Source organism: Acomys minous (assembly GCF_964271855.1).
Source record: "Acomys minous genome assembly, chromosome: 2".
NCBI lineage: Eukaryota > Metazoa > Chordata > Mammalia > Rodentia > Muridae > Acomys > Acomys minous.
In genome coordinates, this window is record NC_140484.1 from 122,377,598 (window position 1) to 122,392,700 (window position 15,103).

Genomic DNA, 15,103 nt, shown 5'->3' on the forward strand with positions numbered 1-15,103 from the left:
ATATTAATATTCAGTTAACCTTTTTATGAGATATGCTAGTCAGGGTCATTATGAGTGAGGTCGAATAAAGAGTTTATTATTAATACTCCATGTGAAGTGTTGCCTGATGTTGTTCCTGAAGTCATCTAAGACTAGCCAGCGCGGTAATCAGGAAGAAAGGCTGGAAGATGGGTGTGCCATGAAATCCAGGGCAAAATGGGACTCACAGTGATGCACTGTTTAACCACCGCTGAGCCTAGTCAACAAGTGACTGGGAAAAAAGTCATTTATTAGCAGTTGGAGGAACATGAGATCCAGCTGTTGTGGCACGCTAACAGATCTGGCAGCAGGTGAGTGACAGTGTCTGCGTGTTCACGGTATCTCGCACTTGCACCTGACTTTAAAAGCATCAAACTGCTGCTTCTCTTCTACTCCCAGTCTCCTGCTAATTCCTCTTATGGTCACCATTATAGTCTGTAGTGATATAGAGAATGATACAGAGAAGAAAAATAGTCAAACCTTCGAGTAGGAGAGGCAACCTAGCTGGTAATGTATTTGCTGTACAGTCATGAGGACCTAAGTGCAGATCCTGGTACCCACATGAAAGCGTGGAGTGGAGTGTGGGCAACAAGTCTGTAACCCCAGCACTGTCAAGGGTTAGGGGAGAGGACCGAGACAGGAGGAGGTCAGGGCTTCCTGGCCAGATAATCTAGCCTAAACACTAAACTCCAGGCTCTCTGAGAGATGTTGTCTTGGAGAATGAGGAAGAGGAAGGACCAGAAAGAGAAGGAAGGGGAAGAGGAAGGAAGAGAAAGAAGAAAAAGAGGAGAAGGAGGAGGAGAGGAGGAGGAGGAAGGAAGGAAGGAAGGAAGGAAGGAAGGAAGGAAGGAGAAAAAAGAAGTAAAAAGATTGAGGACAGCAGAGAAAGATATCAGATGTCAACCTATGGCCTTCACACACACACATGCATGGATGAGTACACCAGCACACAAATATGTATATACACAAGTGCGTGCACACACAGCATACATGCACACATGCATACATTCACATGCACTCATGCACATATGCCATTTAGTTAAAGTGGCACAATACAAGGTGATGTAACTCCACTCTTCATTAATTTGGCGTGCAAACACGTCTTGTCATCACATCACACTTAGCTTCCAAATTAAGATAACAGGAAAATGACAACGATGCTTCTGCTTCACGTGACATAGCAGTCACCCTCTTTCCCTGACAGAGGACATGAAGTCCCCCTATCCGGTGCTTATGTACAGCACTGGCTAGTTCACCCTTTGCCTGATATTTTCATTCCTGTTCATTTTCATTGAATCCACTGAAGCGAGTAAATGCTGCTTCGGAGACTATTTCGCTGCTCCCCCCCCCTTCTTCCCCTGGTCTCTTGGAAACTTACCCACCCTCAGAACTAAGCTCACATTCTAACTCGTCTATAAACTTCTGAAGACGTCATCTCCTGACTTACACAGTCTTGGCTTGAAAGTCTTGTTCCACCTTGTGGTGCACATAATTTTCAGTGATTTTGGCTGCCAGTGTTCAAATGGCTAATACACAGTGATAAGAAAATATGATAGTTTGATTATTCGTGAAGCAAATAAACTCATTTGCCACTAAATTAAACCACCATTTCAGCCAAGAATAGATGCAGTACAATTTTAAAAGAAAGACAAAAATTGTCAAATATCTGACTTCAGAAGAAAGCTGAGCATCATGAATCGTGCCAGACTTACGAGGAGGACAGAAACTAGCTGATCCCATTGTGGTGATTTCCTAAATTAAGCCCATAATGATTCACTTTTATAGATCAGGTAATGTTTTCATATACCGTTCATGAACACAGTGTGTGCTTAAAGGCTGGGATCATCTTGTATACGGCTACATACCTTGCCTGGATGCCCAACTCAAATGACAGCAACCTGTCGCTATATATGAACTAATGCTAAGGAAAGTGAATACTGCACTGAGATGAGCCTGTGGAGGCAAACAGTGAATTTACATTAATTTTAGCTTCCCACAGACATTATTGGCTGCTCAACTCTATATTATATCATCACCACTAATAAGTAAGAATTTCCAATGTTTCATCTCACACTTGCTAAGAAATATGGTAGATGGAACAGCACTTGATTCTTTAACACCAAGAGTCCTGTCCTGTAACAGTTCTCTGCAGGCTCATAGTACAATGGACTAAATAGGGATTTCAGTTTTGCCATTTCAAAGCAGTTACTCAATCCTTAGGACTTCCAATTGCTCAGCTTGGAGCAAGAGAAGATTAATGTTCTCTTTTACCTGACCTAGCAGACATGTTTTTGTTTAATAACTAGTCTGAGTGTAGGTGTAGTGCCCAAGCTACCTGTAAGTGGATGGGATGTGGCTTGGCATCTCCCAGTGGTGCTGAGGTTCCATAGTAAATTCCCAATAGGTCTGGGTATTTGTCCCAGTGATTTTCCCCTCCCAAACCAACTAGGGTAATAATGAATCACTCTCTTGCATTTTCTATCAAGACAGCTCTTTGTGATGTCTAAATGTTCTGTCTAGATTCAAAGAAGCTGGTTTCTTCATGAGTGGTTGGAATAAGACTTTTCTTAGAAGCTACTGAATATGGATTAGTTGGATTGTTTCTCGGGAAATAAAAAGCAGGCTCTGGGGTGACCACTTCAACATTTAATTGGGTTAGCAAAGAACTACAAATAAGAGGTTTTCCTTAGGAGGGAAAGCATGTTTACTGCACCCAGCCCCTTAGGTAGTAGATTTTAACCTAACAGCTGGCCTTCAAAAGCAGCCTTTAACTCAGGCACCATCACACGAATATATCAGTGCAGAAATGTCGGGTTGAAAACTTAACACATCGCAAGAGTTCACTGGATCCCCGCCTCTCATTTGACTACAAATACGGAGCCCTCCAATGGCCCAGCTACCCACAGAAATCATGCTTGTTGCAGCTCCAAAGGGTTTGCATCCTAAAATCTAGAAGGCTGGACGGAGGAAAGTGCCCAGCACTTGGGAGACAGGGCCACTAGGGGCTGGTGACTTGTATGTAGGGTAACTGAAGGCTCTTTTCATGAGTCTCTATCCTTCCCTGCAGACTCACTGTACCTGTCGCCAGGTGAAAGCCCACCACTACCTGGATCCCTCAGAGAAGTATTTCCTGTAACAAAGACAAGCGAGATGTATTTGATCCCGGGGTTAGTTATGGACCGTGTGAACAACCCCTGAAAGGGAGGCCAAGGGGCCATTCAGATTTAGCTTGAAGTCCTGGTCTTTGTTTTCCCTCCACATTCAGACTGAAATGTGATTCCCTGGCTTTTTTTTTTTTTTTTTTTTTTTTTTGGAAAATACCTGTGATGAGTTCCCTGGCTAGAAAGAAAAGCTGTTGACAGGAAAAGCTTCTGTTGGGAAAGGGGCTTTTTCACGTGCGCTCAAAGGAGACAAGTTGCTTCAAACATGCTTAAGTAATGATTCCAGGCCTAGGAGAAGGGGTCAGGTTCCCCCCAGGAAAGGTCGTCCTTATTAGGAGAATAGGCCGAGAAAGAACCAGTTTCCTCTTTGAGAGCGAAATGTGGACAGAGTTTAGACTACAGCCAATGGGCAAATGAGTCCTTCTCAACTACCTTGAGCACCTTGGGCAGATGTCTGACCTCTCTAAACGTGCTTTCTCACACGGTTATGAGCATTAAAGACAATCATGAGTGTAAGTCACGGAACACTGGTGCAGAATAAGGCTCCTTATGAAATCTGTTATGGATTTGATAAGTGTACCCTCTCAGGCTGCACTAACGGTGTCTCGTCTCTGTGCCAGGAGCTCCGTGTGCAACAGATCCATCCCCCTCCGCCGCCCCCCCCCCCCCCGCTTGACTTCAGGAAGTTCACTGTTTCATAAACCACGCATACACCCTGCTCTAGGCGAAGTGCCAGTTGTATGCCAAGCCCACTCTGTTAAGTAGCTCAGAGTCTTGCAGGTCATCTCTTGGAGTAGCTCTCCAAACTCTGCTACCTCTGCCTTCTATTTGCTCCGGACTCTCTGTGTGCTTACCCTGCCGGGTGTGGTTTGTTCCGTTTGTCCTCTATGTGATCCAAGAGAATGGGGACCACATATTCATTTAATCCATTCATCTGGTTTGATCCTCTCAAATGGTGAATAGGTCTTCCGGCCACGTATGCATCGCAATAAGCCAGTGGTTGGTCTTTGGCATCGGTGTACAGAGAGAACTCAACCCTGTCCTGGACTCCTGGGAAGTAAATAAATTGTCCTCTACTTTTAAAAGGTTGGGCCCTGATTCTCTTGGTCCTATCAGTCCTAATTATTGCTTTGGTTCTAGCCTCAGTTTCCCAGTCGACTTAAGGGGCCAATATATCTCCTTTACCAGGACATTATGACAATGGCTTGAGATAATGCAGGTTTTATGTGCCCAACAGTTCCAGGTACAGAGGCAAATGCCAAAAACAGCTGATCCCATTTTTTACCCTCAACCAGGTTCAGCCAACATAAGAAAACTAAAAATACAAAATATGAATGAATATAGCCTTCCAATTTATACCTTGTCCAAGCTGTTTGCCAGGGAATAGGCTGAGATGCAAAGACACAAAGATCATCAGAAAAACACCCGCAAGTGCTCAGGCAAAGAGATCGGAAGGAGGGGGTAGGAATCCTTTTACTGATTGTACTTATCCTCAAATCTGGGTTACCTGAGGTGTGCTTAGCAGGAGATGAGACTGGCAAGCAAGGGGTAGTCTTATAACCTGTATTTCAAGATCCGTCCCAGATATAAACAAACAAACAAACAAACAAACAAAAAGCAATAACGGACTTCTTTGACATTATCCAATGGTCGCTGTGCTCGATGGTTTCCACTGAAGGCATTACCTTGTTAACTGAGAACCACTATGTGACGTGACAGGAGGACATGGACTTCACTCAGAAAGTTGCCCTGCTGCATGGCCAGTTTGGGGGCTCTTATTAGTTTGACCAATCAAGTAACAAGTAAATGGTTTAGGAATCACCTGCTGAGAGTTCCACTGTCCGAAGGGGAAGCTGAGTGAGGGTGGACCAAGACAAAGCCCTTTCTTTACGCATGAAAAGGAGAGAAGCTGGATTGGAACCCAGGGAAAAGATCTGCCGATCTCCTAGAGCGCTACTAAGAGCAGGAGTGAGGCGAAAGGAGTGCAGGATGCGGGGTAAGTGTGTTCCGGATCTGGAAAGGGGCGTCCCTGCTGCTTGTGTGCCTTCCTCACCTCGAGTGCACAGGTCAAGCCTCTTTCCTCCCGCGCTCTCACCCTCCCAACCTTATTTAGAAACCGTGTCCCCGAGACAGGAAGGGCGGCGGGCCGAGAAGCACGGAGCGTCCCGGCCTCATTTCCTTTCGAATCCCCCTGTGGAATTTCATTTCGTACGGTGAGGAAATCGGAGCGCGAGCCGGTCCATAGCTCTGATGCTCAGGGGGCGCCTCCCCCACCGGGGCTGGAGACAGGCTGCTCCCGGGCTCAGGTCGCGCGGAGCACGGGGCGGGGCCCGGGTGCCGGGCGCCAGCCCCACTGGCTTGGGGGTGAAATTTTCTGCAAACCCGCGCTGTACCAGGCACCAGCTCTAAGCCTTTCAGGCTTTATCGCTAATCCTCCCAAGTCACTTTACGGATGAGGAACCTGACGCCGAGAGGTTTGGCAATTTGCTCAAGGTCACACAGCGCGGATTTAAAGCCACAATGTGTGTAAATCCCAAATACCATGTTCTTTGTGTTCTTTATTTTGCTTCGTACAGAGGTGGCCCCGGTGCCCGAGGTGACAGCTGGAAGCGGAAGGACATGAAGGAGGCATAGCTGTAGGAGCACTTCTCACCTGGCAGAGGAGGGCAGGTTGGCTGGGCAGGAGTCACGGGGCCCCACAGACTCCTGGCCGCAGCGTGCAATGGATCCGGGTGGGAGGACGCTGAGCGCCGGGAAGCCAAGTGGGGCGGGGCGGCTCTGGAGAGTGGGAGGGAGGGAGGATCAGGCCCCGGGCGGGGGCCTGACCCTTACAGCGGGAGAGAGGCCCCGCCCCTTTCCGCCCCCTCTGCCCAAGGCTGTCTCTCATTGGACAGTCACGTTGTCCGTCCCGCCCCGCCCCCGCCCTGCGAACCTCCAGCGCCTCGGAGCGCTGGGGCGGTGAGAGCAACGCGGCGAAAGAGTGCGGGCGGGCTTCGCTGAAAAGCTGGACTCGGTGGACTCTGGGTTCTGGGATCGCCGCCTGCAGCCATGACCCTAGCAGTCTGTCTCTCGGCCCCGGCTCCGGACGTCTGATATCCCGTACAGTTTCGTACAGCTGCTGGGGAGGCGGCCGCTACCCCCTCGTCGCCCTTGGCGCCTTACCACACTCCCTATCCGGAGCTGGGAGCAGCGCGGCCACCGGCGCCCCCGTACAAACTGGGGGTGTCTGCTGGAGCAGCCCCCGCCGCTGCTGCCCTAGGCTCTGGCCATGGCCTGGCGGGGCAAAGGGGCGAGCGTTCGGGGGGCGCCTGGAGGCGTCAGGTTCAGGCTGGGGCTGTTGCTGCAGTTGCTCCTGCTCCTACGACCCGCACTGGGCTTCGGGGACGAGGAGGAGCGGCGCTGCGACCCCATCCGCATCACCATGTGCCAGAACCTCGGCTACAACGTGACCAAGATGCCCAACCTGGTGGGACACGAGCTGCAGACGGACGCCGAGCTGCAGCTGACAACTTTCACGCCGCTCATCCAGTACGGCTGCTCCAGCCAGCTGCAGGTGGGCGCCCCTACCCCCATCCCGGGAGGGACCGGCTAGACAGGAACTTTCAAACTCCTTCCTTGGAATCCCTGACAGATCGACCCCCTGCTCCATTCCTAACTGGAGGGTACAGCTCCTGGAAAAGTGGTTTCCACCCCGCACCCCACCCCCCACTTTTTCTGTCCCTCTTGGAGACTGGAAGCCAAAACGTTGTGTAAGTCATCTGGCCCGCGAAAGAACCTATTCTTACACCCCGCCCTTCCGTTTTTCTCCCCTGCCCATGTCTGGCCAAGCCCCTAACACTAGTGGAGCTTGAGAGTTATCTTTGCCAAGGATTCCTGCAGCCGCTGCTTGGTGGGCGAGTCCTGGCAGGGCAGCCAGTTGCACCTAAAACTTGGAAGGAGAGATAAGGACACAGAACTTCGCCCTTCCAGGTCGCTAATCGACCTTCTTTTTCCCTTTGGTGTAGGTTACCAAATAAAACATCGCTGCCTGTTTTCTGCAGAATGCCCCCGCCATCGTCCTGCACTTTTTAGAGGTCATACAGGAAAGAGTGGTTGTGTTGGCTTGAGTTCTTTCTTGTCCTTAGGGTTGAAGACAGGTTTAGTGTTTGGAGAGACTGAAAAAGCTCCAGGAAGGTAGTTTGCATATTTGAAGAACTTCTTTTTTCTTTTCTTTCTTTCTTTTTTGTCAGTTATTAAAATGTTAAAATTTACATAATGTGTAATGATATAGAATTTCTTCCTACAATAATAAAAATAATTTTCGTATACAGTATAGTTATAGTTACGCATATACAGCCAACTCAATGGGGAAGTGGTTTGGAATGAAGTTTTTAAAATTTAACACTGGTCATGTTTTGGTTGGTGAGTGGCGTTAATAAAGTTAAAAGAGAGCAATTGCTAAGAGAAAAAGAAAGAAAGAAAGAAAGAAAGAAAGAAAGAAAGAAAGAAAGAAAGAAAGAAAGAAAGAGGTTAGAGTTGTCCAGGCTGAAACCTCAAGAAATCTATAGCTCTGGCCGTAGAGAGATAAAAAACAGACATACAGCTTACTTACCAGCTCTCGGTTTTACATAGGTCACTGTAAAAGCTGGGTTGTGGTTTGGGAAGATGGTTGGGATGAAACCTGTTGCTGGTGAAATATCCCTGGGGAAGTTTCAGGACTTCAAAACTAGGTTATACAAGCTTAAGAAATGATCCTCTCGCTCTCAGTTTGGAAACGGCACACAGCTGACATCAGTGACAATTTTGTTGGAGAAACAGCTTTTGCAGGGATATGTATTTTTAATTACATGTATCCTGGGGGAGGCAGCCAAGCTGTTTTGAAAGACAAGACTGGATCCCTTTACATGCTGGAAAATAGTTACTTGTAACTCTAGACTTCATAGACAACATCTGTAAGGAGCCAAAGAGACTGTTTATCGATGCTGGAGGAATTGAGGACAGCAGCTGGACTCTCCCCTGCTGGTATTGCAATCTCAGGGACTCAACATTTCCATCTTCCTATCATGCTTCAGCATTATTCACTGAGGAAATTCTAGCCAAACAAATCCCTAGAGACCAAAGACCCTCCCAACCCATATCTCCTCCTTAAGTCTAACAGTCTCAAGTTAGTACATTTTCTCTTTAAGTATGAGATTGACTTTTTAAAAATTAAGATGGAAATGAAGGGGAAAATAGAATGGTAACAGGATCTGTATTTCCTTACATTTATTTTTAAGGTGACAGAGTGATGAGGATAAAAGTCAGCCACTTGGGGTAACCAAGTCACTGCAGACGAGTCACCTGATTACACTCTTCAGATCTTTCCACATGGCAGCTGGAAGGAGAGGGTTACTGGAAGTCATTTTTTGAAAGTTTATTTTCATGAGGGTTATGTGAAAAAGATTATGTAATTCTTCAAGACACTTTTTAGTTACTTACTCACTTTTGCTACTTTGAACGGTGTCACTAGAGCCCGACTAAGGAAACTGTAAACGTGATAGATTATTAGGCAGAGGGGTTTGAGGTCAGAGTAAACAGACATATTCCCAGTAGGCTGGCTTAGAAGTAGACACATACATTGCCTAGAAGCATTCACTTAGCTGTGTGCATTTGGTCAACCCCCCCCCTCACTGTTTTCTTTGTTCCTGCCATTACTTTTCCAGTTCTTCCTTTGTTCCGTTTATGTGCCTATGTGCACAGAGAAGATCAACATCCCCATTGGCCCGTGCGGTGGCATGTGCCTTTCAGTCAAGAGACGATGTGAACCAGTCCTGAAGGAGTTTGGGTTTGTCTGGCCGGATACCCTGAACTGCAGCAAGTTCCCACCCCAGAATGACCACAACCACATGTGCATGGAAGGACCAGGTGATGAAGACGTACCCTTGCCTCACAAAACTCCCATCCAGCCGGGGGAAGAGTGCCACTCGGTGGGGACCAATTCTGATCAGTACATCTGGGTGAAGAGAAGCCTGAACTGTGTTCTCAAGTGTGGCTATGATGCTGGCTTGTACAGCCGCTCGGCGAAGGAGTTCACGGATATTTGGATGGCAGTGTGGGCCAGCCTTTGTTTCATCTCTACCACCTTCACTGTGCTGACCTTCCTGATCGATTCATCCAGGTTTTCTTACCCCGAGCGCCCCATCATATTTCTCAGTATGTGCTATAATATTTATAGCATTGCTTATATTGTTCGGCTGACTGTAGGCCGGGAAAGGATATCCTGTGATTTTGAAGAGGCGGCAGAACCCGTTCTCATCCAAGAAGGACTTAAGAACACAGGATGTGCAATAATTTTCTTGCTGATGTACTTTTTTGGAATGGCCAGCTCCATTTGGTGGGTTATTCTGACACTCACTTGGTTTTTGGCAGCAGGACTCAAGTGGGGTCATGAAGCCATAGAAATGCATAGTTCTTATTTCCACATTGCAGCCTGGGCTATTCCTGCAGTGAAAACCATTGTCATCTTGATTATGAGACTGGTGGATGCCGACGAACTGACCGGCCTGTGCTATGTTGGGAACCAAAGCCTAGATGCCCTCACTGGCTTTGTGGTGGCTCCTCTCTTTACGTATTTGGTGATTGGAACTCTGTTCATTGCAGCAGGTTTGGTGGCCTTATTCAAAATTCGGTCGAACCTACAGAAAGACGGGACAAAGACAGACAAGCTGGAAAGGCTAATGGTGAAGATCGGCGTCTTCTCTGTACTGTACACAGTCCCTGCCACCTGTGTGATCGCCTGCTACTTCTACGAAATCTCTAACTGGGCGCTCTTTCGCTATTCTGCAGATGACTCTAATATGGCCGTGGAAATGTTGAAAATTTTTATGTCTTTGCTTGTGGGCATCACTTCGGGCATGTGGATTTGGTCTGCCAAAACGCTTCACACGTGGCAAAAGTGTTCTAACCGACTGGTGAATTCTGGGAAGGTAAAACGAGAGAAGAGGGGAAACGGTTGGGTGAAGCCAGGGAAAGGCAACGAAACTGTGGTGTAAGACTTAGCTTCTACACACTCCTCATTGTGAAGGAAATGATGCCGTGAATCTCAGTGTAAGCGAAGCAAAAACACTTCGGCAACCCCCACCCCCACCCCCAGCATGGGTCCACTGCCCCTCAGCCCACTCAGCATCCTAAAACCAATGCTTCTGCTGCCGACTCTGCGATGATCCAAAATGGAAAAGCCAGTCAGAGGCTTTCAAAGCTGTGAAAAGTCAAAATGTTGATCACTTGAGCAGGTCACAGCTTGAGGTTTGGAGGTCTTGCTTAGAGTCCCCGGAGTCCAGGGTGATGCTGTTTGTCCCTACTGGGTGGGATTTCAGCTGTGAGTTGATAACTTGCAGGGGAAAAGATTAATTTTTAAAAACTCTTTTAAAATTTAAAATAGTAACTAGGTCTTTCAGATAGCAAAGTGATCTATAAACACTGAAAATGCTGGGCTGGGAGGCGTGTTGCAGAGTTTTATAGTTTGGCTGGTCTAACATAAACATCTTCTGGCCTACACTGTCTGCTGTTTAGAACTCCCAAGAGGTGGTGTCAAAATCCTTCAGTGCCTTTGTTGTAAAACAGAATTGTTTGAACAAACAAAAGTACTGTACTAACGCACGTAAGGTATCCAAATAGATTTCTCTCCTTAAATTTCAACAGCCCTGTTTTAGGCGGCCCCTGTTTTCTTCACTTTACACTAATGACTCAAAAAAAAAAGTTATTTTTATAGGAATTTTTTTTGCACGACAGCATGCCTAATTAGGGGGAAAGGAAAGGTGATTCACTTTCTGACAATCACTTAATTCAGAGGAAAATGAGATTTACTAAGTTGACTTACCTTACCAACCCCAGAGACCTATTGCATTAAGCAGTGTTAAGCAGTTGGGGCTTAAAATATTTTAGTTTGTGTGATTGCATCTAGGCAGACGCCAGTCTGGAAGAACTGAAATGTTACATTTCTTGGCAACTTTGCATTCACACAGATTGACTGTGTAGTGTGTGTGTGTGTGTGTGTGTGTGTGTGTGTGTGTGTGTCAATTACAATTAAAAGCACACTCTTGAACCCTGACATAGTATACTCACTCTGACTTTAAAACTGTGGTCAGCTTGCATTCTTAGTGTGATAGTGCCTTCGCCGCCTGGAGCATAAGAATTTTATCGGGGTCGGGTCTACTTACCACAATGGAGACTTATTCGACTTTGCAAAGGCAACTAAGGACAGCAGATCCAAATACTTGGTGCATAATTGTTCCGTAGTAATTGGCCAGGGCTCCTTATAAGATTTCATTGGAGGCAGTGTGGCCTGGAGTATTTATATGGTGCCTAATGAACCCCCAGAATGCCAGCCAGAAGCTGGGTTGGTTAGCAGGGGATATGGTGTAGGCCGAATGAAATGAGCTTCGAAGTCTAACAGCACAAGTCTTAATTGCCTTTGCTGGGTTATCCAAAGCCTTTAAAATGTATGCTTCAAGTCCCTCACAAGGAGGTACCCACTAGGAACCTATCAAAAGTTGAAGTTCTTTTAAAATTGGGACTGGCCTTTTTCTTAACCTGCCTTAGGCCTTTTAATCACCAAATCTCTGGGACAAAATGTTGTACATGTCACAGGTTGCTCTCTTCCCGTTTCATACCTGTCTGCTTCAGCAACTGCAGTTATTTATTGATTTGTGCTTGCCCTTTAGGGAGAGAGCTCTTCATGTTTTGCCCAATCATGCTTCGTGGAGAAACATCTCATGGATTCCAAATCCCAAATAGCTGATCAAATTCTGGAAATACAAAAAATTTTAAATTGGAGGGTTTTTTTGGTTTTTTGTTTGTTTGTTTGTTTTTTGTTTGTTTGTTTGAGTTTTATGTCTCTCACCTTACGTGTCCTTCTTTTGGCAAGTTCTGTAGCTGTGTGAGATCAAGAAGCACCTAAGGCCCAATGTGTGTTTAGAAAGGGGAATCTTGGGGCTTGTGAAACAGAGACTTTCCGTGGACCTGGGTGGCCTCTGGTGATTTACACAGCCTGAGTACCTAGACTGAACAAGGCATAAGGCTCAGGAGCAAGAGAGCTGATCCCTGGAAGGGCCAGTTTAACTCGTGAGTGAGCTGCCCATGAAATGTAAAGTGGACACGCCCTGTGCTGCTTGCAGACAGTTCCCATAGCTGTCCAGGGCCCTGGAGTATGCACCCCAGGGCAGATTCTGCCCTTACTCACGCTCTGCACTGGTGTCTTGGGAGTTGTGCAGTGACTCTGGCCCAGGAAAGGGATGAAGGACTAGGCCGTGGCTGACTAGATTTGCTGTGCGGGCTTTGTGATGCAATTCTCTTTATAATGCTTCAGTGACTGTGGGACCAAGGCAGCACCTTCCAAAGGGCTGGGCAAGAAATAGGTGCTAGGCATGCGTCAACAATAACCATGGCAACAACAAGCCCTTGGGTGAAGCTGCCCACCTGCGTTCTGAGTTCTAGAGCTAGTGTACTGACTTTTTTTTTTTTTTTCTGTTTCATCGGTCACTTGTCTTTTCAGGGGAAGTTATGTTTGAGCAAAGGAGGCTGGCAGTTCAGACTTGTCTAATAGTCTTAGCAAAACCATGACATTGTTAGGCCTTCCCTTTTATATTCCAGATGATGGAGAATGACTCTAGTTTCGAGGAAAAGAACTTGGTGGCTGAGGGGTCCCTTACCAATGCTCTTCAAGCGACTGTATTGCTTCTTCACATTGTACCCACAGTCTCTCCCTTGGTCTCTCTCCCTTTCCCAAGATTCCTTCTAAATTAATGACTGAAAGCATCAGCTTTGCTTCATGACAATCTCCATATAAACTTCCTAGGAAAACAGCATAGGCCTCAAGGACTAGGTTCCAGCACCTACTGTAGCTTTGGACACGGGGAGGGCAAGGGCTTGGAGTGTCCCATGGGACTTAAGCAGGTATATTTGAGGACAGCAACATGCCAAGGGGACAGTTGGGTTTGCTTTCCTTTCACTGAGATCTGGAATAGGTAAGTACGTGTGATTGCAATTTTTAAGAAAAGTCCTTAAGCTTCCAGATAGTCTACTAAGCATAAGTGTCCAACCTCCTCTTTGATAAACTCCTTGGTCTTGCATCATAAAAGCCAGACCACTGGGTAGAGGAACACTTTGTAGGGTAGAAGTGGCCCGACCCGCCTGGCTGAGCTGCTTGGCCGGTCCTATCTTTCTTCCTTTATGGTGACCCATTTCCTGGTTGCTGAGGTGGCTTCTGAGCTGGCGCAGTGCCCAGAGGCCTGAAACAAGGGAAAGGTGACACTATTTCCTGAGATGTTCCCTTTCTTTTTTCTGTCATCCCCTAACTTGTACTCCCTAAACCCAGAACCAGAGACATGGTCTTATCAGATCCTGAACTGTGTCTCTGTCTAACACTTCCAGCTGTGTACTTAGACCTTCGCTCACAGAATTAAGTATTGTTGGGTACTGAGTGCAAAGTTGGGCCATGGGACACCAAGATGAAGTTGACATCCTCAGTCCTCAAAGAGCAGGCACAATTGAAAGACATTTCCCCCATGTTGATACATCACCTGAGGGGCCCATTGCGGCAGTTAGGAAGGGAAACCAAGAGGCCGCAGACTTTGGCAGGAACTATTTAATGTGGAAATTCCATCCTGTGACAGAGGGCATTGGAGAGAGTTGCTGTTCCTGCCAGGCATGATGAGCCCCCGGACTTGGACTGTGCTCTTTGTTCTTGTATTGTGTTTGACTTTAGAATCCCTGTCTGGGTTTGCTGTCGGTCTGGCCAAGGACCCAGGTTATCATTTTTCCTTTGTGCCCTAGGTCAAAGATCTTGTAACTCCTGAGAGAGCGTTTTGCTCCCACAAGGGATCAGATACTGAAGCTCCAAGAAATAGATTTTCTTCCACTGGTGCCTGGATAGAGCCGTTTGCCATGCAATATGCACACTTGACAGTACCAAGAGGAAGTATACCATGCCCCCACACCACCTCAGCCAACTTCTAGTATTCACCCAGGCACTTGGTAGAGAGTTTGTTTGGAATCCCATATGAGCCACATCCTCAGCGCATTTGTGCCTTCTTGATCTCCCAGAATAGCCAGCTAATGACCGGTGCCATCCCAGAAAGCTTCTGAAAGGGGGTGAAGGCAGCCCTGCCCCACAAAGGATGGGTCTGTCTTCCCTCCCGGGTTATGCACATTTCAAAATCTTCGACGTTTAACAGGCTGAGGCCTGACTTGACTGTGGGCATGGGGAGGGGTAAGTTGCTTTCTAGAACTTCCGTAGTGGACATCCAGGTGGTTGTGAGTTTCTTCTACCTCACAGACATGGTGTAAGGCTTTAGAAGACCTAAGGATGAAGGCCCCTTGAGGTTTTCCTAAGAAAGATGAGCCAAGTAACAATCCTGTTCTGCAGAAAAATAAAATATAGTTATGAACTAGTCTGTGCATCAGTTTAAATAGTTGCCCTCTGCCTGTTCTTGGATCCTCATGCCTTTCTGCAGCTCCAGAAGCCTGGAGGCAGCCTGGGGCCATTCAGATGCTTGATACAGAGGGACCAGGCAAACTCCTGCTATACATGCCCTGAATAAATTGCTGAATCTCAATGGAAATAGACCCCCTTTTAAAGGATGTACAAAAGTGTGTCTGCATTGATGTCTGTACTGTAAATTTCTAATTTATCACTGTATTAAAAAAAAACTTGCTATTTAATTTTTGTATTAAAGGAAAATAAAGTTTTGTTTATTAACTGGTGTGTGATTTGGTGTATTTTTGAAGATATGTGCTAGTCCCTGGGAAGCATACATGCCCATCAATGAGAGAGAGAAGGATCAGTTTGTTTGGCAGATTGAGAAATGCTCTTTTGGCTCTTGCTAACCCCCACCCCCACTCCCTGCTTGGGTCAGTGCAAGCAAGTGGCTCACATGATGCTTTGGATGTAGCTATAGTTATCAAAA

At 46.8% G+C, this 15,103-nt stretch overlaps 1 protein-coding gene and 1 long non-coding RNA gene across 2 annotated transcripts; one reads left to right on the forward strand and one right to left on the reverse strand.

The window, feature by feature from the left end:
- Positions 1-213: 213 nt before the first annotated feature.
- Positions 214-5,912, reverse strand: LOC311584990. Its single transcript, XR_014775074.1, has 2 exons — positions 5,833-5,912; positions 214-453 (listed from the first exon to the last, which is right to left on the reverse strand). It is a non-coding gene; the product is annotated as an uncharacterized lncRNA (long non-coding RNA).
- A 224-nt stretch (positions 5,913-6,136) lies between these two features.
- FZD4 (frizzled class receptor 4) lies at positions 6,137-14,895 on the forward strand. Its single transcript, XM_084759683.1, has 2 exons — positions 6,137-6,732; positions 8,861-14,895. Exons 1-2 carry the CDS (start codon positions 6,448-6,450, stop codon positions 10,187-10,189), a joined length of 1,614 nt encoding a protein of 537 aa, XP_084615809.1. The 5' UTR covers positions 6,137-6,447; the 3' UTR covers positions 10,190-14,895.
- The last annotated feature ends 208 nt before the right edge of the window (positions 14,896-15,103 follow it).

Bases quoted from the DNA above. Each gene is read 5' to 3' on its own strand.
- FZD4 (XM_084759683.1), top strand. From the start codon at position 6,448: ATGGCCTGGCGGGGCAAAGGGGCGAGCGTTCGGGGGGCGCCTGGAGGC. The intron at 6,733-8,860 runs GTGGGCGCCCCT...TTACTTTTCCAG, and splicing joins GCTGCTCCAGCCAGCTGCAG to TTCTTCCTTTGTTCCGTTTA.